This window comes from Phaethon aethereus, assembly GCF_964289735.1.
Source record: "Phaethon aethereus genome assembly, chromosome: 8".
NCBI lineage: Eukaryota > Metazoa > Chordata > Aves > Phaethontiformes > Phaethontidae > Phaethon > Phaethon aethereus.
The window spans coordinates 23,511,068-23,537,453 of record NC_138584.1 but is presented as its reverse complement, the minus strand read 5'-3'; the positions used below and the strand labels follow the sequence as shown (position 1 = coordinate 23,537,453).

The 26,386-nt window shown below is 42.3% G+C and overlaps 1 protein-coding gene across 4 annotated transcripts; it reads right to left on the bottom strand.

The window, feature by feature from the left end:
• Positions 1-4,950: 4,950 nt before the first annotated feature.
• KDM4A (lysine demethylase 4A) lies at positions 4,951-26,139 on the bottom strand (the record flags this gene model as incomplete). Of its 4 annotated transcripts, none has more annotated exons than XM_082002626.1 (21): positions 4,951-5,582; positions 6,627-6,719; positions 7,348-7,467; positions 7,966-8,136; positions 8,787-8,975; positions 9,964-10,072; positions 11,011-11,066; positions 11,824-11,900; positions 12,181-12,385; positions 14,653-14,831; positions 15,450-15,570; positions 17,001-17,362; positions 17,861-18,051; positions 18,833-19,086; positions 20,002-20,139; positions 21,186-21,289; positions 21,820-21,869; positions 23,330-23,523; positions 24,385-24,499; positions 25,613-25,788; positions 26,002-26,139. In XM_082002626.1, 21 exons carry the CDS (start codon positions 26,137-26,139, stop codon positions 5,442-5,444), a joined length of 3,183 nt encoding a protein of 1,060 aa, XP_081858752.1. In that variant the 3' UTR covers positions 4,951-5,441. The 4 variants fall into 4 exon arrangements, with proteins under 4 accessions (XP_081858752.1, XP_081858751.1, XP_081858753.1 ...); XM_082002625.1 differs by having other exon boundaries at positions 17,855-18,051; positions 18,836-19,086; XM_082002627.1 differs by having other exon boundaries at positions 18,836-19,086.
• Positions 26,140-26,386: the final 247 nt, after the last annotated feature.

Genomic DNA, 26,386 nt, shown 5'->3' with positions numbered 1-26,386 from the left:
ATCCTGGGGTGCACTAAGAAGAGCGTGACCAGCAGGTCGAGAGAGGTTATCCTCCCCCTCTACTCTGCACTGGTGAGGCCTCATCTGTAGTACTGTGTCCAGTTCTGGGCTCCCCAGTTCAAGAGAGACAGGGAGCTTTTGGAAAGAGTCCGACCGAGGGCTACGAGGATGATTAAGGGACTGGAACATCTCTCATATGAGGAAAAGCTGAGACACCTGCGGCTGTTCAGTCTGGAGAAGAGAAGGCTGAGTCTGTATCAGTGTCTGTAAATATCTGAAGGGTGGCTGTCAGGAGGATGGAGCCAGTCTCTTTAAATAGTGCCCAGTGATAGGATGAAGGGCAATGGGCATAAACTGCAGCACAGGAAGTTCCACCTCAACATGAGGAAAAACTTCTTTACTGTGAGGGTGATGGAGCAGTGGAACAGGCTGCCCAGAGAGGTTGTGGAGTCTCCTTCTCTGGAGACCTTGAAAACATGACTGGACACATTCCTGTGCAACCTGCCCTGGGTGATCCTGCCTTGGCAGGGGGGTTGGACCACATGATCTTCAGAGGTCCCTTCCAACCCCTACCATTCTGTGATTTTGTGATTGACATGGGACTACCTTCCCCAGCTACGGTGGAAGAGCCCAGACAGCAGGCCTGTTTCATTTCTTTCTTGCATTGTGTACCAAAGGTGTTCACAGCCCACTAGAACCATTCATAAAAGTGAGAACTTTTCTTAAATGCAGAATTATAGGCCAAGGACGCCTCTTTTCAGGCTCTCCTATCTTCACTCAGTTTTGTCTAGAAATTAACACATATACTGTACCATTTTAGTTTTTTCCAGTACCACCCCACACACTTCCCTCATTCACTCGGTGCTGTCAGAACAGTTTTGACTTCAGCGTTGTCACATTACTCATGCTGCAACAAGGAGGCTGTGGCAATGTTTCTGCGTGGATCTGCCACAGGTTCCTCAAAAGATAGCAATCAGGTGAATGTTTCCCATTCCTCTGCAGACCATTCTGGTGATGTCAAAGGAAACTACTGATACACATCCTCAGCTAAGCTCATTACTGGAACCAAGCAGCAACACACTCACCCCACTCTTCACTCATCTGCAGGAGAAATATAAAGCTGCTGAACAGCTCTAACAGCAATGCAATGACATGATCACAGGAAAAGAGGAAAAAGGCTTATTTTGACTTTTAGCAATATCCCATGTTGTTCATATTGAACCTAAAATACTGCACACTTTACACGAACCTAAGTGCACACACTTAAAGGTTCTGTGCAATGTCTACGAATTTGTCAGGGAAAAAGAGATGTTAACATTTTCCCCAACTACAAAAGATGGCTCCAGGAATACCTTGGCACTTTAGGCTCCAAAGGTATGGGCTGATGTAATACAATGAATAAGCAATTTACTCAAGGTCACTCAGTGTATCAGGAACAAAAAGCCCAGAGCTAAAGTAGAAGAATCTCCTTTCCCCAACTGCCAGTTCAGCAAGTCTTAACCAGCACTGTGAAATTCAAGAGTCAACACCGAAGTAAAGAACAGAGCTGTCTCTGCACCCAGGTAAGATTTTCTGATGACTCCTCTTCTGGCACTGCCACTCTCAGCTACAGAGGGAGCCTAAGGCAACTCAGCTCTGACTGCAGATGTCCCAGGTCTGTACTTCAACAAGGAAGGATGAATCTGTGGCTCTGCCCTTGTTCTAGATGAACAGCCATGCTGGACTGACTCCTTAAATAACCAAACTCCACTTAGTGTCTCTGAAAGACACCCAAGAGCTCACTGGCTAAGCATTAAAGGAGATGAGTATGAGGAAGGAATAATACTAATATAAAAATTAGAAGCATGATGAGAATTTCCAAGTTACACTGCTTTAGATCTTAAATTAGTCTACAGATTGCCCATTTTGAAATTAGATTTATTACTTGATCAAATTGAAAACAACATACAGGCTACCAGAGTCTTGATTTCATCCCATGTTTGCATTAAAAAAAACCAACCAAGCACAACTGCAGACATGTCAGACAACAGCAGCCCAGTTAAGAGAATGGAAGAACAGAGATGCATTGGAAGCCTTGAGATATGTGGCTACACTCCTCAAACAGTGCAGAATCAATTCAACCCAGCTCAAAACACTGGGAAGAGACATCTTCTACAAGGAGAATGGATCCTACTACTGACAGTACTGTCTCCGGTCATCTGAGGGTTCTGCTGATGGAGAAAGAGGTCTCCTAGAAGTTCAGCCACAGGCAGAAACATTACTGCAATCAGGTGCTTTACAAAGAATACAGTCACCTTTTTAAACCTTATAAGAAGTAACCACTGGCTTGCCAAGCTCATCCTGAATTAAGGGCAAGCCACTATTTGTTTATACTAAAAATGCTTTTTATGGGTCCAACCTGAACCAGTCACAGATGGAAGCTTCATGAAAGTGACATGAGGTCTACTGCCCGCAGCATCACATGCAATGGACCTAACATTTGAAGGGCCATCAGAGCTCCCATGGGGCATGTTAAGCATGATTTCCTACTGAACACATTCAGGAAGCACCTGCCTAGCTGATACTCTGGCGGCACTTTGCCCTCGCTGGAATGATGCTGTAACAGGGATAAATACACTTCCAAAAACAAACCACTGGAGAAAATTATTATCAGTCAAGATCAAAGTACAGGTAACAGAAAGCATATGTACCTTTGAGACAGCTGCTCTGTAAAGAGCTTTTATTGCTACCTGTTATACTTCAAGCCATAAAACCAATTGCTTTTGCAAAGTCAAACAACATGGACCCCTTAAACATCAGGGTCATCAGTTTTTAAGTTCACGGAGAGAAGCCAAAACGCAGTTCAGTCACTGCAGTAGATAAAGTATGCTCACATTTGAATGATGCAGCACAAGAACTAACGGGAAAATTGGAACGGCCCTTTGTCTCAGAGTGCAGAGTGGCAGCGGTTTCCAATACAGTGCAGCCAACTGAAAAGAGCAAATCTGGGGCCCACAAAAAATGCAGCATAACAAAGCTCCTCTTCCAGAACAAATACTAGGCATAGGAGCTCTTGAAAGGCCCTCAGTACTGTTTGAGATGGGTGGCAAAACCTGCTGCAGTTGAAGAGCAGCACTCCAAACAATTCCAGCTGTTTCATACTAGGTCATCATTTTAGAATGAACCTGTTGAGCCAGGTGTTTGCAGCACAAGTAGTGCGGGTCACCTAAAAGGTGCATTTAAGTTATGTGGCAGTTTGGGAAGAAAGCCTGAACACAGGCACCTCTTCTCGGGAGGGAAAATGGCAGATGATACGAAGAGTATGTTTTTCAGCAATATACAGGTGGTGTTCAGCCTATGAAAAATCAAACCTTAAGATATGCTGACAAAACAAAGGCAAGTTTGTTAAGGCCCTGCCAGCTCTTCTACATGTTTGCTCACAGCACATCACTTCAGAGAGGCTTACATACAAGCTAAGACGTCAAAGTGCAATTTTGTTCCCATTGCCCAGACCAGAATAACTGCAGCTACCAGACTCTGGTCTTAACAGATCATAGTTTTATCAAGCCAACTACCCCACTCATCAGAAAGCAATTTAATACCCTGAGATCAGGAGTTTTGGACATGGGAAAAAGACAAAAAAACCCAAAGGAAAGCCACTATCTCCTTTCAGAATCTGTTTAAGCCTTCCAATACTGATGAATGAGGTATTTCACCACAAAAATGGGACAGAATGCCTCTATGCAAAACAGTGGTTGTGCAAATCTTTGCTACTCGTATCAGCCTCCTGACCCTATAAAAGTGTAGGGATAAGTAAGATTTTCTTTATAAAAGTTGTAGTTTATTTCTTTTGTGATCAAGAATTGTATCACTACACAATACTACATTTTATTGCTAATCACAAATTGATGCACCGGGGTTTCAGAAGAGTTTGGTTTATAGCATTCCTATGTAACAAAAGGAAAAAAAGTTACAAATCCAGACTTCGCAGACACATTGCCATGTCCCTATAGAAGCAGGGATGCATTAGGTCTGTTTTACTAGAAAATTCTTCTCTTGAATTGTTTCTGGAGAACATATAACCATAATTTTCTCCAGCAGGAAAAGTCACCCCATCATTCCATGCAAAAAGAAGGTGGCCAATCTGCTCCACAGCCTAAAATCCCTTTCCCGCAGAATGGGAAAGGCACATGTATTTACATGGCTCCTACTGTGGTGTGTTAATGCTTAAATTAGTAGGAGCAGGTTGGCACATCTTCTGGGTACACCTATACCCAGCTTAAGTCACCTTCCTATTGCTGGGGTAGCAAGTTCTCTCCAACACAACTGAGATGTGCCCTACTAATACTCTACAAAAATGCTGCAGTAACCTTTGCCAGACAGCAACACAGCAGCACTCCTGCTTCAGAAGAGCACTGCACAGCCTTTCAGTAATACGTACAGTTCAGTGCATGCTTTACCTGTCTCAGACCCAATATTAGCTGTTGTAAGCAAAAGCCTGCGGCCACATGACAGACAGTGCTGCCACAGAAGAGGTACTGCACTGCTTCAGATACCGCTGCCCTGTCATCCCCAATACTGTGATGCTTGGATTTCAAGAAGGGAGAGTTAGTACTCTGTCCCTTTGGTCATTATTGCCTTAGAGGGGGTGGGGAAAAACTCAGAAGAAAGCCTTTGGGAGCTGAATGTCTACTGGGAGCCGAATGCCTATTCTTGTTAGAAGGCTGCACTGCACAGGGCTCCAGACAGATTTCGTTGATTCTGAGGCACATACTATTACATATTAAGTAAGTCAAAACAAATATCAGAACAAAAATATTAAATGGAGGGTTAAATAATTTGTCCTATAGGATTCAATTTCACATTTCACCTGTTCACACAAGCACCTCCTGTCTGCTTGGATCTGAACAGCCCACAGCTCAACCCTCAGAAAGGAGGTGCTGAGAAACAAGAGACTGAAGCTGCTTGCGACAAAAAGATGGATATAAATATAAAAAGAGGTTCAATTTCAAGCACCAGTAATACTGCCTGCTCAAGCCCAGGTGTGGTCACCAGGGAGACTCCCAAAATCAGGAACATTATTCCATTAAAACAATAGACCGTACTATTCTGCAGCTGCCAAGATTCCTGGCTACAACTCCCAAAAGAGTTTGCCACCTGTCAAAATTGTCTCTAATAAAAAAGCAAGACTGCTTGACGAGATGAAAGCAACACCCCCAAGCTGGCTTATTCAGTAAGGACCCAACTTCAGACCAGGAGTCTGCAGGCATCAGCTTCAGCAAATGGGATCTGTTTCACTATCCAACAGCTGCCTTTCAGCTACTGCAGAGCATCAGCTTTTTAGCTTCCTTAAAAAACAAAACAAAAAAACCCTGGATTCAAAGCATCCAAATATGGCCTGTTGTACTGGAGCATTTAAATCCTTGGGGGAGGTGGGCATCTTCCTCTGCCACAGGCAGCGCTTACTCCATGATGGCCCGGTACAACGCAGGTTCAATATAATCTTCACGGTAGCGTGAATTGATCACTCTTTGTCTCTTCCTCTCTTGTCTGACCTCCTTCTCTGCGAAGATCTCTGTGAAGCGCATATCTGAAGCTATTGACTAAGAGAAAAACCAGAATTAGTCACTAGAACACAGATCAAATCCCTGCCTCCACATCCTTCTACTGCATGTAAAAAAAGAGCCAAGTTAGGACACCTGGGAACATTCCAGCTTTCTTCAAAAACAGACCAAACACAAGCAGCAAAATATTTAAGAAACTGGATTTAGAAGTCTGGGGATAAGTTTAAAGTGAACTGTAATCAGAGATCTAAAGAATCACAGGTTTCAAATTTAACCAAGTAGCTAATTTAAGCTCACAATCACTTTCTTAAAAGGTATAAACACACTCATCTGTTCCAACTTTCAAGTAGTTTAGTACATTTTGTGCCTTATGGAACAGGCATGTTTAAACACCTGGTCACAGGATTCAGCTATGATACATACTTTCTTAAACCTCTAACATCCTGCCAACAGGTTCTGCATTAGGGTGTGCATGATCGTGCTGTAAAGCAAGATACCCTAGCATGCTGTCCATAGTTATGTTTTTTATAGCAGGAAGCATAAAGCAACAGAACAGGGACCCAAAGGGGCTGTGGGATCTTCATCCTTGGAGATAATCAAAACTCGACTGGAAAGAGCTGTGAGCAACGCTGTCTGACTTCAAAGTTACCCCTGCTTGGAACAGGTGCCTGGAGCACAGACCTGCAGAGGTCCTTTCCCACATAAATTATTTTACAGTTTAAAAAAAAGGCCAGCTCTCTTGATGCCATCCTACTAAGGGCTTTTCAGAACAAAGGGCAAGTGAAGGAACTTGGCCATTCTTCGCAATGAGAAAGGACAATGAAACTTAGGAATACAGGTATGAAAGGGTATTAAAGTGCTGTCCCAAACAGTGACTCTATGCTATCAATTCCCGTCTCTGCAGAAGGAGAATTAAAGTCTCTCCAGAGCAAGATAGAGCTTTGCTTTTGTAGCCTGATCAACTACCAAGCTTTGCAATGACTGAGGATGCAATCTTTTGCTGCCATGCACTCAGCTTGCTGTTCAAGGACAAATTAAGTTAAATGAGCTTCTTTAGTAGAAGTTTGCTCCCCGTTTACCTACCAGCCTTGACTTCACTCTCTTAGGAAGCTCCTCTTCAAGAGTATACACATCATCCCTTTTCACCATCAGCTGTGACCCGTCTTCAAATTCCACCTAGAAGAAAACCAGAAGTTGTTCTGCCAGAAGTCTCAGAAGTTAGAATCCTCCCACAGCTACCAGAACTTGCCTTCTCCTCCCCACAGAGGCCTCTCATGAAATAATATTCTACCACTTGAATGGTAGACACATATGCAGGTATGCACACTGCACCAGACTTGAACCAAAACCTCACCAATCCCATGACAGTAAAAATAGCCCAGCAAGTTTTGGGATGTTCTTGTGACACCTGACAAAACAGTCTGGCTGGTCACTTTAATATGGCCTAAACATCCCATTGAAAGTGTGCAAGGCATGATGCACTCTCACTAAATACAGAAAAGTAAACACAAACTTATTTTAAGTAGTTTAAGCTACAGGAACAAAGTCTGCTGAAGAATTGCAGAGCAGCAATTTTACAGAAGCTGACACTTCAAGTAGGTAGCCAGATGTAAGTAGAGCTGCAAGCAACCACTCTGCTCTTAACTCCAGCAACTGTTACCAGCATCTGTCATTGCTGACAACACTGAGTAACTTTCCCTGAAATGTTTAAGCATGACTCCCCTATAACTCTGCTGGCTTTAAGAACAGCCCTGTTAACATGATCAGCTTGTTATGAATGATAAATTTTCAGACAATTCCGTACCTGGTACATCTGGATGGCATGTGATGCGACAAACTTGGCTCCATAAACTTGTCCATCTGTCCATCTCACCTGCACAACTTCCCCTTCAGCAGGGGGACCTAACTGAAGACAGTCTCGACTCTACAGCATAAAGGAGGAAGGTGGGAGAGACAAGGAGAAGAGTAAGCAGCTTCCTTACTTGAAGATTCAGTAAACCACTGGGGAGTCCATCCCAGTCATGCTGCACACCACCCCAACAATTACTCCATTTTCGGGATGGAGAAGTAGGCCAAGAGACATCCATCCATGTCATCTGTATTTAAATCCCAACAGTGGGTGCAACTTTGAAGTACTTCATGCAGGAATGGTATGCAAGTATCAGCACGTTTTTTGTTCGGACCTATCATTGCTAAGCAGCCAAAGATTAGCTGCACTCCCTGTTACACCTGTTCCTACGGGCCCTCAGTTAAGTCAGTCTCATGTAACACCCCTAAGGCCATCTTGCAGTACATCTCAGCCACAACAAGACCTAGGGTTGGGAAAATTACCAAATCCCATGGTGTGTCTGCTCTGCCACAGCAAGAATCGACTCGCATTATGTGCCCTCTACTGGAGCCAGACTCCCACTGCGTAACATACCACAATGTCCTCTGGATACAGGTTATCACTGAAGGAACCATCATCGAAGTTGACCTCATAGAAAGTCTCCTTTGCAAGGCTGACCACCTCACATTGATAGAAGCGACCATTCTTGTGCTTACTGATGACTACCTGTCCAGGTGACAGATCCTGGAGTGCAGCCTTAGCTCTCTGAGAAGAGAAAGATACTTTTTTTTACACAATGACTCAATAAGAATGTGTTGAAGACCGTAGCTCCAGTGCTGGCAGACAAGGAAGCAAAATGAGCTGAGTTACTCTACTCAAGACACCATCAGCAGCATTTTTAGAAAATTTCTGCCTCTGGTATTCCAAAGGCTTAAAGCCTAATCTGTAAGATGGAGCTGTCATTAAATTTACTTAGCAAATTAAGCTCTTATTCTTCAGAGCAATGCAAGGCCTTTACAGCAAATATTGTCTAATAGACTGTTGTGGTTTTGATGATTATAAGGTCTACATGGGAACTTTATAAACTAATCAATGACTTGAACATGAAATTCTATGACCACCCATGTAGCCTGCTGGAGTCCCAGCACTAACTCCTGCATACCAAATATCACAGCATAAAACCCACTATTATTTCTCATTACAACAGCCAAAGGAGGGATGTAATGCTCTCAGTCCCTTTGGGCTGTAAAGCAAAATACAATAAAGGACCTGACTAAGATCACTTGGAGCAGCAGCAAGGATGAGCTCAGAATCCAATGCTGACACTGTTCGATTATACTGAACATTCTGAAAGAGCCAAACTTTTCAGTCCCTCCAAGATACTGCAGTTCAAATCCTGGGAGTCACACACTTACCTCTGCCTGAGATGGAATCTTATGCCTGAAGCAGGTAATGAAGACAACAAATGGCCAGTCATCAGGCTGCATCATGACTCCTGCTGCTTGAGCACAGCTGACATGAAAGGATGTGGGACACCGACCATGTGAGCACTGTACACAGCAACCTGCAATTCTCTTTCTTCTTTTCTTGCAGAAGATGCATTTCTGTTTTGGACAGAAAACTAGAGGTTATTGGTTGGCACTAGCTTTTATCCCACACAAAGGGCTAGCTGGTCTAAGTGTCTGATACTGTGCCATTTACTCTCTGTGTGAGCACTGCTACTTTCTGATTAAAAAGAAGCAGAAGGCTACCAGTTCTAGTTTATGACAAGGCAATAATTCATAAATTTAAAGTAACTCCACAGACAAAAAATGTAGACTAAATATCTACCAGCTTAACATGCACAAAGCGTGCAACCCAAGGATGCTACCAACAGCAGACCTTGGATTAAATCAGTTTACAGTGCTCCAAAGTCAACAGTGCCTTTCAGCAAAGTTACAGCACAGTTACTGAGTCAAGCAGAGAAGAACAACAAGATTAGAACTATGGGCAAAGACCACCAACGAAAAAACTCCACAGAAATAAAATTCCTTCACTAGTACCAGTGACCAAATTACCCTCGGGTCAGGCCTGATGGGCTGTTGTAGGAAAATAACGTTATCTGTAATGCATTAGCATTTGCAAAGCAGTTAAAATCGTTTTCTCCTCAACATTGAGCTGTTAGAAGAGTTAAGCACAGTTCCTTTCCTGCTGAAGGCATTCATGCATTATACAAATGCCTTGCATATCCTGAAGCATCTCAGTGCTCAACAGCAGTCAATAAAACAAGTCAAATAATAGGGATCAGAAAAATAACAAACAAAACAAATACCACCACTACACCACTGTACAAATGTCATTTGCTACATACAGAAAACTGTGCCCCTCTTGCTTGTTCCTCACCTGAATAAGCATATACAAGAATACGGAAAGATTAAAAAAATGGAAACCAGGACAAATGCCATTTCCCATACAAAGAACAGAGCAGATTTAATTTTTTCTGTCTGGAGAGGAGATGACTTGGGATTGGAGGGATAAGTAAAGTCTCCCAGATTCTAAACGGACTGGAGAGACACTTTGAAACCTCACCAGTGAAGCAGAGGTGATCCTTACCAGTCTGAAACGTTGCAGGGGGATTTTGCCAACATCTACAGGACTCCGTTCTGCAATGTTCACAAATTTTGCCTCCAGTACAGCTACAGCACACATCACGTGAACCCATCTGTCAGGACAGAAGAGGGGAAAAAGAAATTAATATGCATTAGGCCAACAGAGGACACTGGGGAGTTTAAGGAAATACAGTTCTCTTGAAGTTTGCCATATAAACCATGATAAAGAGCCTCTGAGAATCAGCAGTGTAATCTTCCTTCCCACTGCTAATAACAGGGCACATGTGGGGCAAAACCAAGACTTCTTCATGCTTCCAATCTACTACTAACAGGCTTAACAGGAGAGCAATTTTGTGTGGCTTGTGCTGGTTGCATACCTTTATTATAGAAGCCCGCCTTATAGGTTTATTACTTCACAAATCTGACGTGTAGCAACTGCTCAGTCACTACTGAATTACTTCTGAGACCATGATCAAAAAGTTGAGGCTCCATATGATGCCCACAACATTTCTGGAGACCAAGTTTCAGTTACTTCATAGTGATAACAAGTCTATCCCACTGTTATTTTACATCAAATAACTTCAGATGATCCACCACACCAAAAAACAGAGGACATGCAGTTGTACGCAGTGTACTTGCTGCAGAGGTACCCTGAATTTCACTACGCTGTGCTACTTAAAGCTATGGTTGTCTCCATCGCCACCAGACATTACATGGAGAAATCAAAATCCTCTGTGAGAAGGTACTGAGAAACGTTATCTCATCAGGAATCTTGTTTTTATGTGGTACATTATACCTCTGCACTACAAAATGCAAAGCAATTAACAGCTTCTGTCAACAGAATGAGAGCAAGGCATTACCTGAAAAGATGATGACTGCTGCATGTGAACACAACAAACACACCTTACCATAGCCCCCCAGAAACACAAAGTGTGAAAGGTGGTGTTGGTCACTCTGTTACACCAAATGCAGACATTGACTTTACTAGCTTACCCTCAGCTACTTAGGAATTAAGCTTCTCTCTTAAGACCAAGAAAGCTGGAACACTCACTTGTCATCGTTGGCTCTCTGCAGTGCTCCTCCTCGTAGTGAACACAAACAGCAGTCCTGGCACAAGGAAGAAAGCATTAGCTGAAAGACTGAAGTCCAGAACAGTACACTTCTTTCAGAACTTCCCCCTCAAAATGCATGTCCACAGGAAGAAAATGGTTTCACTGTCAGAAGAGAGCTAACTGCCTTGTACAGATCAGCCCTTTAGCTCTCAAAAAAGCTGCTGCCCTTAGAGCAACAAATATAGGCTCCAAGTCTGTTGAAGGCAAGCAGACCTAACACTGAAGACTCCTTCAACTTGTTTGTTACGGGTTCCTTTTACAACCACAATACTCTATATCCTTTGAGGAGGTGTAAAAGGATCTTGAACAAACACGAGCAAATACAATTCAAAAGGTTGACCTGTTCTGCTGTTCTAGAGTCTATACAGCTTCTTGACAGAATCCCATTCTTCTTGCCTTCTTCACATGTGCACACCTCCCTAGTTATTAGCAGAAGTTACTTTGTTGTAGAAATACTAGCTACCATAAATTAAGACAGACAACAGAGCTATGCCCACATACATGCAGAACATCTTCTCTATGACTCAAGCGAGCTCAGCAACTTTGCCCTAGTTAAAAGGATTATATCACTATGGCTTGAAAACTGCCAAAATACAACAAACCTAAACACTCTCTAAATTGCCTTCTTTTCACAGGAGGGAATAAAAAGTCCCAGCCAACACAAAAAACCCAAACCACTATGGAAATTAATTTTGTACCAAGTTCCCAGATGTATCAGACTCCATCTGTGAGAATCTTATGAGAAACTTTACCTCTTCTAAGGCATTTTCTGTACACCTGGAGCACATCCAGCCTTCAGTGGCCTTGTCGGGGGATACACCATAACAACCTAGAAGAGACACATCTCACTTAAGAGCTTACCTAAACTCAGACCCATTCCATTCCCCTAGGGCCCAGAAGTAAAGCAGGAATTAAAATCAATGAGCCTAAGGATGATGCTGTGTATTTCAAGCTATCCATGCAGCCAACTCCATATTTCAATGGCCACCACTCAGATAAGGGCTGAACTTAGGTCTATTCGTATTAAACAGACTGGTAGAGGTTTGCTATGATGTACAGACTAACTACAGAGAACCCTAGAGTTTAGGGTTAAGTCTAGATGCACTCACTTGCATGAACACAGACATGGCAGTTCTTGCAGGTGATGAGTACACTGGTTCCATCTTCCTCTAAGTAGGGGGTTGAAAGATTGAGGTCAGTGCTGCAGCCAGTTGTAGTAAAGCACATTTCAGGAATCAGGGGTTTTGTTCGGATCTTCCCATTCACAGCAGCTGGAGTTACTCCAGGATTTTGACTGTTACCCCCACACTCTGCCTGTAAGGAATGGTCAGGAAATTTAAGTTTTACAAGTAGAAGAGTCTTGCATCATCTTTACTCATTATTCCATATGTAAATTCATTTTAAAGAAAGAATGAAGGTGCTGAAAGATTAAAGACTTAATAGTTAGTTTATAAAATCCTCAGCTACTGCAGCTTCAGAATGAAATTATTTTCTACCCAAATAGCTAAATATAAGGTCTGAACTGTATCCCTCCAATGAGCAACAAGATAAACAAACTGCATCTCTTCTGACAGAAGAGATGGAATCACCAAGCCCACCTCATGTGCTATGGGAAACACCTCTGCTGCCTCCCCCACTCCCTAATGCAGAGGATCATAACACTGCTATCCAACATCATACACTTATCTTACCTCAATATGGCAGGATTGTGATCACACAAATAGACACCTACTGCAATCCCCATTATTTTTTCCTACTGTAGTTCTGAACAAGTCTAATGGGCTTTGAAATGAATTTGTTCCTGGGAAATAAGCAGACTAAAAATGCAGTTTCCCAGTTAAAGCTCAGGAGACTTTCAGGCTAATCTTTTGTAATTTATTAATCTAAACCAATGTCAAACCAAACATCAATTACATGTAAAGTTTACAGAGATATGCTTCCATTCAAGTTGCCCATCTTAACAACTAAATAGAAATGAATCCTTTTCTTTGAAGAAATGTTTCAAATCCTCTTTTTTACCTCATAGGCCACCACAAAAGTAGCTTGCCTAATCTCTTAAAAATATTACTAACAGAAATTGCAGTTAGCAGAATGAAGCTGCACTGTCCTTCCTACAGTGTGTCAAAAGGTGGGAAAAAAACCAAGAAAATCCAGATAAGAATGACAGTTGGAAGGGAATTGACATGTTTTCAACAAGCTTTGTTTATTCCGATTCTGTAAAACTTACTGATTTACACTGAACACTGCACATCAAGCAAAAGACTAAATGACTGAGGGAAATCTATAATGAAGTTGAAGAAAATGTGACTTTTTTCTTCCAAGCAGCTAGATACTTTTCTTCTTCACAAACTAAAAGGGAATATTTGTCTGGCACTTTGTGCCAATTTTTTATTTGAATGGGTAACTGATGTGAGTTCCCAGACTTGCTATAGACTTTCTTAAGTTGGAATAAAGACCCTAACCACAGCTCAAATCTTGGAAGAGTTTCTGCTTCGCTGCCTGGTGTGGACAGACATTTAAAAACCTGCAGCTAGAGTCTTCTACTTAATAGCATTTAGAACTCAAAAAAGAAGCTGGCAGAACTTAAATTGTCTTCAAATTGTTAAATTTATGACTTTATATAACTTTAACTGTCAGCACCAGTGAAATCCATGTACTATGCAGCTTTTACATAGAATTTCAAGTCCTAACAAGAACCTACTTTTAGACAGAAAGAGATCATAGTTTCTCTTTGATCTTGCTATGGTTTTCATGGAAATTAGGAACTATATGCAATATAAACCCTCAACAAAAAATTGAGGTCTTTATTTCCAAAACTGTGGTGAACATGTTTCTAGTGCTACCACATAATCATACAGTGATCTCAAATGAATAAAATACGCTTAGTGTACGGGAAGGGACAAACTATCTGTAAGTTGCAGGTGGAGAACATGCAATCTGACAACTTTCCAAGCTATCTTAAAATGCCTTACTTTAGGCACAGCAAAAAGCATTTAGTCAACATGACAAAGGGGTTCTGAAACCCATCCCAGGCTATGCATTGCTACAGCCACACTTTGTTAGAGCACATTTTCACATGCTGTAGCTATTGTCAATATAGATACACTCCAAGAAAAGGCAGCTTTCTATATATGCCATCCCCAAACACAACCCTAAATCCTTTGAAAAGGTTTTCTTCTTTGCCAGCTCCCCAAAGACCATGTGCTATGAGTGGACTTAACGTTTTTTTTAAAAAAAGTGTAAAGTGAAGGTGTCAGTCTGGAAAAGACAAATGGGATTTTATAGTCAGCTCCAGCAACATTTAAGCTCCATTCTGTGGTTTGAGCAAAAGCCACAGAACACAAAAAGCTTCTGCCAAACAGCTGAGCAAGCCCCTGGGAACCTACAGGAAGTCAGCCCATCACAGTTGCTTTGAGGTTCACCCACTTGTGCTCTCCTGGAACAATTCCTTGGGAATACTGCAACACTGATACAGCTGCTGTTAACTGACAATATGCAAAATGACATTTTTAGAACTATGCATCACAGCGGCAACCCATTTGGTTATCTCCTGGTAACATTAACAGACTTTGTCTACACACCTGATATGTCTGGAAGAGCATACAAACGGCACAATAGGGAGACTGCTGAGCCATGGTCCGATTGTATTCTTTTTCAGCCTCAAAATTTGGTGGCCGATTCTGCCACAGCTGGCTAAGTGGCTTGGCCCATGCTTCTGTCTCCTCAGCCTCTTCTTCAGGAGTTAGTTGCTCTGATGCCTCTGTGATAAGAGATCATTAACTCTGTGATTATGTGTCCTTTTATAGATAACCGTTCTTGCAAAGGAAAGTAAGTAAGGCAAGAATTTATGAATGGAAATGACAGAAAAACTGCCAGAAACCAAATTTACAGAAGAGTGATGGGAGGCAGTAACTTGGTCTCCTTTTTAAGAGGCTTCTACTAATCAAGCAACCATACAGACACAAGATAGGCTTATTGGGTGAGAACAGCAACAGCTCCAAACTACATCAGGACTGTCAGCCAAAGAATCTGGTGTTGGTTGGTTAGTTTTTCGTTTTGTTTGTTTTCATAATGAATATTTACATCAATTACTGGAATGCTCTAAGGCAGATGCAATTATGCAACAGTCTCTGCTACTGGTTTAATTTTCCTTTCAGAGTTGTAACTTTACAGAGAATGGAACAGGAAAGAAAGATGGCACCACTCCAGACAAAAGTTTAATGATGCAAGCACAAAAAAAATGAGACAAGCACCTTGTCTAGGATGCAGAGGTGTCACTTGCTGAGTCCTGTTTAGCGCCAGTTACTTAATGGAATACACTGCCTGCAGAAGCTAAGACCCTCTCTACAGTTTCCCAAAGAGCCCAAGGCTTACTTACCATCATCACTAATGCAGTCTTTAACCAGGAGCGGGTGATGACGTGGGAGCTTGCTCAATGGCTGGCGACGACCCTTGGACTTCTTACTCTCTTTCATTGACCTTATGTACTCCTTTGCTACCTGGACAAGGAAAAGCAATTCAGCACTAAATTAGCACATGTCCTTTTGACATTATTTTAAAGGAATTTATTTCGAACTTAAAGAAACCTCCACAAAATGCACACATGCTTCCATGATTTTATTTCTAACAAACTAACTTCAGCTCTAAACTTGCTAAGTTTTTGAAAGAACTGCTTGCAGCATTTTTGCTACGGAAAATCAGATAGAACTGTACTAGCTCTGTTGAGCCATTAGAATAGAGACTTGTCACAGTTCCTAGTGTAGCTTTTCATGCAAGCTTTTTTTTCCTCATATAAGAATCGTGTCAAAGACAGAAACAAAGACAGACAAGTTGACTAGTTAGACTTAGAAAAGCCCCAATAAGAAGTCTTATGCATTCTGGAGAAATTATCAGTTTGTATGTCAACTTAAAAATTTTAAATTTAAAAATAAAAAAATAATAAAAGAAAAAGAATTATGGAGTTCATTGGCATCTCGAACTAACAGGCTTACTTTAAATGAAGGAAACTTTCACGCTCTCTGCTTATTATTTGCATTGATGTTTTTCCAGACAGACTGGAAGAAGGAGACTACAACAATAGTTATTTCCTCTTCCCTTACGTAAAAACAAGTGACACAATGATTACTAACCTGGCAAGCAAGGTAATAAGGGCAATGTTTTTAACAGCCCAGGAAGTCTCTTAGTGTACAAGACCCGCCCCCCCCCCCTTTTTTTTTTAATCTGTTATTCCTCTAAGAGCAGAAGCAAATCTTAGATTAAGTGCATCTTACAACTTTTTAAATCTCTCCTTTTCATAAAGAAGCCAGAAGAGAGCATAACAATCATTATCTCTGATCTCCTATACAGAGTTGGATATAAGGCTTGTAAGGAACAGAAATGCTTTTATTCAAATGGAAATTAGCATTCTCGGTTACCATGTGATGGAAAATTTGCTTCAAAATACACCATACTGGGGAAAATGATCTACACCCATTCGAAACTTCAGCCTTTTCCCTGTATGGAGTATGCAATGGAGACATCAGTATCAGCAACAGAATTTCTTTAGTTTAAATAACCATGAGAACTCTCTCAGCTGCACCTTAATTATCAACAGATTTGCCCATTTGCTCTTCCATTTCTGTGTTTCCTGAATTTTGAAGACATAATCGTTATCGACCTCCCACTCTCTAAACATAGATTTAAGGAGGGAAACAAAATAATTTGAAAAGACACCATCAGGTAGGATTTTATCTATTAAAGTCTTCTCTTGGGTCATCTAATAAAACATTCATCAGTAGCTGTTAAACACTCAGATTTACATTCTCCCAACCAATAATCTTTGTTCCATCATTTCTTTTTTCAAAAGGGACACACAGATGTACACACGTATGTGATTTTATATTTTTAAAACCCTCAAAACATAAGCTTTAGGTAGTCTTGCCATTCATACCTCTGCCAGTTCTTGCTCATTCACACTGGTGGTGGCACTGGCTTTCTTTCCTGAAGTCTGTTCATTGTCAGATCCACTGGCATCCCCTCTAGCATAGCTATGGACTGTAAGCACCCCAGCTGGCCCAGGAGGAGTTCGTTTTGCCAACAGATCAGTCGACTCAGAGTCAGAAGAACCAGAATAGGCAGGTGAGCTGGGCTGAACGCTGGAAGTTGCACTCTGCTTCAAAGTTGTCAAAACTGAAGTGGAATTTGAAGCATGTGAAATGGAGAGATCCAATGCAGCTGCTTCTTGCTCTTCCTCTTCTTCCTCCTCAAGTTTCACTGTTTTCAGTTCTTCAAATTTGGCTGAGTCCACACGATCTAGAAGAAAGGATATACTGACTTTTTCTAAAGTCTGGGCAGCAGAGAGAACATTTGTGCAACCATTTGCACAAAGCCAAACAGGAAAGCAAACTACTACACACAAAAAGAGTGACATTAGGTCACGTAAAGAGTAGATCATTAATTCAGACACCTATAAAATTGTCAGTGGCTTACAGAGAGAGAATAAAAATGTCTGCTCATTGCCTCTTCCAGTACAAGAACTAGGGTATATCAAACAAAACCAGCAGACAGCGAGTTCTTTACACAGCACAGCTAAACTCCTGGCCACATGATGCTGTGGGTAAGAGGTTACAAGGGTTCATGGAAGACTTCACAGAAGAAAAATAAAAACCCACAAACCAACAGAAGATTATTAAATACAAGTTGCAAAGGGCTGGAAAACAGAATACTAGAGGGAGGTATCACATATTTTTGCCCTGTTCCATAGGCCCCTTGCTCCTCCCTTAAGAGCAAGGATAACTGACACACAGTTACCTGGAAGCTTGAGCCCTTGTTCACCTTGCTGCACAAGTTCACTTGTAGATCTCTCATGAGGCTCTGCCATGTCTACTTCATACTGCGTGGAGCTCAGCTCCTCCTTGGGGAAGGCCTCGCTCTCACTCAGCTCCTGAGGCACTTCCAGGCAGACCCTGTGCCTTTTTGTTCCTATGCGATGCTTGGGGATGCTGCAGAAGACAAATCAGTATGTCAGGTTACCAAACACGTAAGCATGTGCATCCAGACAGAAATTCAACAAAATACAGCCTGGCTGGATCAGTGTTTTATGAGACAGCATCTGGCAAGCCAAATAGTTTCCAAATTATTCTGAAGTGTTTTCTTTGCCTTTACAGAAGCAGTTAGTAATCCTTAGGGATGGCTCCTCAGCATCTGTTAATCATGTATCAGGCAGCTAGGTTCTAGCCTGGCATTCTTTACCTTAAATAAACAAACAAAAAACCCCCAAGAAAACCCAAAACAAAACAAACCAACAACAACAAAAAAACACCAAAGACAGCTGGTGTATATAGTAGCTGACACTGGCTGAAAAAGATTTAACTGCAAAATGTAAGATGATTAGCCTGTCCACCTTCAAGTAGCCAGGAACTGCACAGTGATGTTGCAGCTTGCAGCACTGATAGTACCAGAGTTTGCTAGCAAGTACCACCCCATGATCCCACTACACCCCCTTTTTCTTGTGGCCTCCACTTGTGCACACTTCCAATCCAGGCTTTCAATGTCTGTCCAAAGATGAAGAGCTACCTTCCAAGCTGGTGCATTTCCTGTCTACCATAGACCATCATCAATGTGGACTCAAACAATTAAAAAGAGTAATTAAGAGTAAACCCTGTTCCCAAGAAAACAGATTATTGCTCACTGCTGTTGTTCTATCAGAATGTCAAACATTCAACTGCAGCTGGGTCCAATTTCTAATAATACAATAGAAAAGCAGAGGACTACAGAAAGCACTACCTTTTCGTCTCATCCCCGTCTATCTCTTCTTTACATGTCTCTCCCGTTTCCATTTCCTCAGCACACTGTTTCCCATTCTTGACTTTTTGCATTAGATCCCCTTTAAGGAACTCTGCTGCCTCTGGGGTTGGAAGAGCATGGTCAATAACAGTCACATCCTTCCCAGCTTTCCAAAGCTTGTAACGATCTGGCTGGTACTTCCTCACAAACACATCCATGGAGATCTTCACCATGTCCTTCCGACACGAGCACTGAAATCACAAAAAATACTCAAGTAAGGTCACATACTCAACAATTCTGCTCTGTATTCCTGTATCGCTTTTCTTTCAGGAACTTAAATGAAGAAAAAAGAATCCCACAGTTACACATAATTGAGCCTCGGAACTCTCAAGACTCTTTCCCAGGAAAAAAAAAGGGCATATATTAAGTTACTAAAAACTGGGCAGAAAAGCCAGCAAACACAACGAAACAGAAAACCAGATGTTATCACTAAGAAAAAAAGCTCACCAGCCTATTTACAGAGTTGCTGGTAGAAGCTGACTGTTTTAAAATGAGCTCATACAAAAACAGCCAGCAAAACCAGAGAGACTATGAGGAAGTCAGAGCCAGACAAACTCTGGTCCTACCCCAAGCAGCAGGGGTTCCCCTTGTCAGGGCATGGTTACAACTAGTGCTTCAAAGCATTCACTTCAGTGGAACTTTTGAAAACATAACCCATGTTGTAAGGCACCTCTACAGGGATATAACACTATCCAGTCTAAAGGTTCAGCCAAGATACTTATTTTGATAAGTGACCTAAGCTACCAAAGTCACACTTCAGGCTAAACAGTCAATAAATAATGGTTAAAATATCAGACAAAATACTGATGAGTCCTGATCACCAGGCATATCCTTCCATCTTTGGAAAGGCAACCGGTCCCCTGCTTTTCTTTGAAGCCTCACTTGATCCACACAAAGCTAAAAAACATTTTATATGCTATCCATAGTTGAAACAAGGACATGAAACAGGAGGCTGACTGGACATTGTTACCATATCAGAAAGCAACCATCACATCTTAAACAGACAAAGCACTGAATTCACTCCCTTAGAACAAACAGTGGGGGGCTTAATGAGCAGCAGAGCATTAGGTTATTTGTGCACAGTAGGATGGCAACAGACCACTTACCAGTACAGACTGCTTCCCATACTCGATCCACCGAAGAGTAGCAAAGTTGGTAGATTCAGCACAGTTAAAGCCATGATTAAAGCCAGCATGATAGCTATAAGGAAAGGTTATCATGAACTCTCCAGCCTCCTGTGTCACCTAGAAGACAATTGAGACACCACATTATTATTCACAATTTAACGGTGGGCCTGAATAAAAGGAGCTCCTGTACCCCTCATGGAGTGTATCTATCTGAACGCCCCACGCACAGATGGTGGTTGGAGTTACTTGCTCCAATGGATAGACCCGATACTTCTCTTCACTGTTCTCCTACTTATGTTAAGTATCTGTTTGCTGGAAAGCAACAGGCAGTTTTTTACTAAGATAAAACATAACTGGTCAAAATAGCACAGAAGTGGTTATCCATATGAAATACTCTGTGACAAGCTATCTGAAGGTCATAAAGGTAGTTATCTGTATCAGCTACAGGTTTGGCTGAACAGTATCTAAGAGCAAGTAAAATTTCTATCCACACACAACAACTCAGAAATTTACTACTGTTTTCTTTTGCTGTTCATATTCAAGTACAACTCTGTCAGCCTTCCACTGCTGTTCTTCAACATTTTCCCACTGTCTACCAGGTTCATGACAACAAAACCCTTCAGTTGCCCATGCAGATGTGACAGTACTTCTGAATAAGGACTCAAAGACTAGAGCTTCAATGTGTATGTGTGGAGAGGAGGGGTAGCAGTTTATCACCTGACAAAGTAAGGAAGTCTATAAAGTTATTAATGTAATGGGAAAAAAATTAATAGGGAACAATCCATATTTTCTACTGAGGAAGCAAATCACAACAAATGAAATTAGCAGGGGACAAGTCAAACAAAAAAAAAAACAATCTCTCTTTGCTGAATACACAGCTAAGCAGTGAAGTTAATCTAACCCAGAATGTTGTGTATAGCTGAAAAAAAATAATCACAGAAGACAGATCTTTTGTTCTTAATAGTACTTTACAGATTTTTCTGTCTCAAACCCTGTCAGGCCCCAACTGCTGGATAAATGGAGGTACAGTGGGAAAGGATTGCCTTATACCCTCCCTGTTCTTATTTTCCTCTCTAAGCATCTGCTACTGGCTGCTGCTAGATAAGACGGGGCTGCATGAACCTCTTGACTGAGCTGGTATAACTGCGATTACTTTTCTATACCTTATCAAATGGGATGCCATATTTCTTCAGAATCGATGGAGAGATGAGGGTCATTTTGTGACGGAGAAATGCTTCACAGCTTTGGGCACTTCCTGGAAAGAAACCTGTTTAAAATAAAGGCAAGGAGCAGTATTACCGTTATGTTGTGAACTACATTAATTTTTTAGTGATTTTTAGGAAAAATTACTGTCTAAACAGTATTTTCCCCTAGGCCTTCAAGTATGGACCACCTTATTTGAAGTGTGCTAGCTTACATTCTGAAGAAAAAGGACAACTCCTGAGATATATCTTTTAACAGATGCCAGTTTGAAAGAGCATAAGAAAGACCACACATAGAAGGATCTTCCTTTGGCTATAACCTTCCAGTTCTAATAACGAATAGTTAAGGATTTTCTCGTTAAAGGTTAGACTGAGCACAACTGCATTATTTGTAATGTGACATTTCTCTTGTGTGTATACTATAAACAAACACTCAGAAGTAATATAATCTATATGCTACGAGGCAAATTATTAGTTCAGTTGTGCCAGCCTGTGCTCTTATAAATGTTACTGGCACATCATACTCTAAAAGAGCTGAAGTCCAAGGCAGCTGTCCATCCCACCACAAAAGGCAGGACATGGGTTGCCCGATTACCTTTTGCAAGTCTCTCCAGTCTCTTCCCATGCTCTGGAGGGATAGAGTACCTGCAGTCATAAGAACAAGTCTGTTAAGTTCAAGTGACATGACAAAATCTCAAAGTTTGACTGAAAATCCTAAATGGACATCAAGGCACGGCTTTAAAAAAAAAAATTTAAAAAAATCCTCAATTTCTACACTGCCTCTTTCAAAGTTTGATGATATAAAGCTAAAAATCTTTATCAAGGACTTTTACCTCTCTATCCCAAGAAAAACCACGACCCAAAAGCTGACCATCTCCTCCACTGACTTTTGCTTAAGCAGTGAAGGAACTAAAAAGTCTGATGCACTTAATTAGCAGATCTGCGCAGCAAGTGAGAAGAAAGGGAAGAGCACTTCTTGACCTGATTCAGTTCACAGCCGTGTAATCGCTAGTCTACTCAGTGCAAGGAGGAACATGAAGCAAGAGAGAAAATGGAATCATCTCTTTCGGCTGCTCAGACCAAGATGGGACCAAGTCAGATGCCATGCCACATCCTTAACATTTCTAGCACTTTGGTGTGCTCTTTAGGGTTACATCTCTCTCTCTCTGTACACACCTTTTTGTGGGCACCACAAACCTCCTAGTTGGTTTGACTACAGTAAATAAAAACATCTACTTAGCTTCCTTTTGCTCTGGACTAGAGTGCTATAAACTTGATGGAGTTTCTTGTTAAATAAATCAGACTAAGGGATCAGCAATATTAACTTCTTCCATGTACTACTGTAAAAGAAGCAATGGCCAAAGGGTTTATCTAACTCAACTATTCTGTTTTGCTATTGCCACTGCATGGGGTTGTTTACTGGTCACATGGTGCTAAGTATTTTTTTTTTTACTTCCAAGTTGTATTAAAAGGCAGCCAAAAATACTAGTTTCCAACAAAACTGCCATGGAAACAATTGTTGAAGTTGCTTGAGAAATTTATTTGTGAACAGAAGGGAATGATTCACTCTTAAAATGCAACCCATGTTACAGAAAAATTTGGGAGCCTCCCCTAAAAACAATCATGAAAGCTCAGACACTGGACGAACCATTCGGCAAGATCCACTAGCCTGCTTTTAGATCTATGATAAATAGCTACATTTCAAAGTCTATTAAAAATCGCCTGTTCCCCTAGTTGCCCGCATGACAACAGACATATAACCTCTGCATAGTCATTTTAGAGCCTCAGGAAATCATAAGCAAGTCTTCCAAGTTCTGGCCCTCTTGCAACAGAGAGCATCCACCTTACATTATTATTCTGAAGAACTCTTTACATCAGGACAACAAAGGGACTTTCTAGAAGGCAACCAAACAAATGCCACTGAGGACATGCACCCCTCTGCAGCTCCTTACAGGTTTCTAGTGTTCTTGTCCTCAGATACTACAGCAGTGCAAGATCAGAGGGATAGCAATTCCTTTAGTCAACTCTTGTAACTTCACAACTTTGATGCCAATATTTTATGGTACCGTTTTTCTACATCTAGAAGCTTCCCCAGAAAATCTTACCATGACTTGGGTTCCCCAAAATGCAAGTAATTAATACTGTAGAGATCCATGTCCTCAGTATGCCAAGCAAAGGAAGTTTTCCACATGCCAAAATATAGGTAAGGAGTATTCACTCCTTCAATGGTTATGCCGCTTTCATTCTCTACAATATCCAGGATCGTGTTCAATCTGCCAATATTCCACGCATCTACATGCTGCAAAACACAAGTCTCATGTTAAACAAGCATTATGAAGAACAGAACCACACAACTAAGAAAGACAACAGTTACAAAAGCTATCAGACACTCGTGAAACAGCACATCAAGGCAAATCATCTACTGGCACAGCTCAAACCGTTAGCTAGTTCACCTAAACCAAAAGTTTCCCATGGTGTTAGCTTACATACTGATTGTTTACTAGCCACGTTTATGGAGGGGGAAAAAAGTTATTAGCCAACATAATGATTAGGAAGGAGAAATAATCACAAAGCTACAGACTTTACAGAGCAGAGAACAATAGTGTGAGCTCGAGCTGATGTCTGAACCCCCTTGAACAGAAACATTTTTCATTCCAAACATCTTTTAAAAGATTAAATCATCGTAATTTAGGAGACTAGCAAGTAGAACGCATACCCTTTTCTAATGTTTATCATCCTAACACATAAGGGCTACAGAGCTGTCCCACAAAAATACATGCACTAGTGGATACCAAAGCAGTGCTTGTTCACTGATCAGTGTTTCCAACTCTCATACACTTTTCAGGAAAATGCAGTGTAAAAATGACACTTCAGGCAACAACGGTTTTTGCTTTCTTGAACTAAATTGTGTGACACTGAAGCACTAACAGAAGTCCCTTGGAATGTTATCTCCATTAGTCGTCTTTAACTATCTGGTTTAAATGGAGAGTATGTTTTAAACATACAGTGTATTGTGTTCCTGCCTACTCCAGAAGCTGGAGCTCTGCTAAGACTACCATTAACTCTTTCTGAAAGTTAAGAGCAAAATACTACATTAGTATTTATGGAATACAACATAGAGGGATAACCATCTACTTGAGAACCAGAACAGTTTTCTTACTTTGTCATAAAGTGTGCCATTAACATCAGCACCGTAGATAGGGGCATTGAATGTAAGGTTCTTCCAGTATTTTCGCTCAAGGTCTTCAAAGTCTGTGTAGCGGGGTGTACAGTACCTGAGAAAAACAAAGATACTAAAGACTCTGCAGTTCAATACTTGATGAGTCTAAGCCAACAATCTCTACCACTGAAAGAATTGAAAGCTACAATAAAAATACCTAATGCATGTTATCAGCCAGACCTCTGCCTCCCAGAACAGCAATCAGAGCAGCCACAGCTCTGTTACTCTGAGACTTAGGAACAAAGAGTCAGGAAGAAAGTTACTTTTCCCACTTCTTAGTTTACTTTCATTTTTGCTTAGTGCACTTCTCTTTAATCAGAACAATTTCACCTTCTAGTTGTTGCTACTTAGCAAGGAAGGATGCAGTCAAAACCAGAAATGATACAAAGAACAACTTGGGGGTGGGGGGAAGAAATCAAACCCAAAGTTTTCTGCCACTGTAAAAGTGACAGACATTTCCAGACTCACCTGCTAGTAAACTGGTCAAGCACACTCAAGTATACCAACAAAGTACCTGCTCTTGATGTCTGTTCCCTGCTAACTATATATCGCCCCTTTGTGCAGCACTAAGAGGTCAAACTCTAATACCTATTTAACGTGCGTGTACATACATATATATTCTCCAGACAGTTACATATATAGCATTAAGGAGTAATTTTAGGTAAATTTTCTATTTAAGTAACAGTACCCTAAGATACCTGTTGTGTACTGGCTCTTGCAAGACAAAATAAGCTTTAGTGGGCAGAGCGCCGCTGGCAATTTCAATGCTATTTCTGAATAGTGATTTCTAAGGCTTGTTTTGCTTAAACTCCTTTTAAAGTTATCTTTTCTCTGCATGCTTCTTCATGTCAGGAACCCTCCTTTCTCTACTACTCTGTTCAGTAAATTTTTCATATTGCGATGGTCTAGCTGCTAGGGACAAACAGATAGGAGTCCACAACAGAAATAAAAAGTTCTGCCAGCATTAACGCATCCCCTTGCCAAATGACACAAGCCACAAAGGTCCCCATCTGCACAGCCAGTTTTACAAGCAGACCTCATCTGCCCAGGGCGTTATGTTCACGCCTCGGACCAGCACTGGTCCATAGCGAGGACTTGGCTGTGGCGAAGTCGGGCAACGGGAACTCGGGCAGTAACCATTTGCGCGGAGACGCAAGTGCGGCCATACTTGTCACTGTTGGCGATTCTTCTGAACTCGCGGACAGTCATGGCCTTCTTCTGGATGTTGTACTGCGTGAAGAGGCCGGACTGCCCCGTCACCACCTGCTGGATGGGCGCTGGGATGACGAGCTCGTCGATGTCATCGTAGCACCGCCGCGGCTTCCACTCCTTCGGAGGAACTATCTACAGGAAGCAAAATGCAGCCGTTAACCGCCGGGCACACCGGCCCGACCGCCGCCAGCCGCCAGGCATCGCGTCAAACTCGGGCAAGCGGCGCTGAACGCCGGCGCTGCGGGTAAACAAAGGGCGGAGGCGGCCCAGCCCCGCTCGGCGGGCGAGGGCCGAGCCCGGTGCGCGGCCTCCGTCCGGGGCGGGGGGGGAAGGGTCGGGTCGCACCTTGGCCAGCCCGGCGCGGTGGGCGCCCTGCGACTCCACGTAGGCGATGTACCGGCTGAAGTCCCGGAACTGCTCCATGGTGGGGCGGAAGGTCATGATCCGCGCGCTGGGGTTGAGGCTCTCCAGCTCCGAGGCCATGTTGCCGGGCCGGCCCTGCACGGAGAAGGGGGGGCATGGAGGGCGGGGGGCGGGTCACCCCGCGCTCCCCTCCCCCACACCGCCCCGCCCCGCCGCTCCGGGCGGGTCCCGCCGTGCGCCCCGCCCTCTCCGCCCGCCGGCCAATCTCCGCGGGGTCCGCACCAACCCTGCCTCCCCATTGGCGGAGGTCGCCTGCTCGTCAGGACCACGGCGCTCTCTCCTTCTCACGGCGGAGAACGCCACCGAT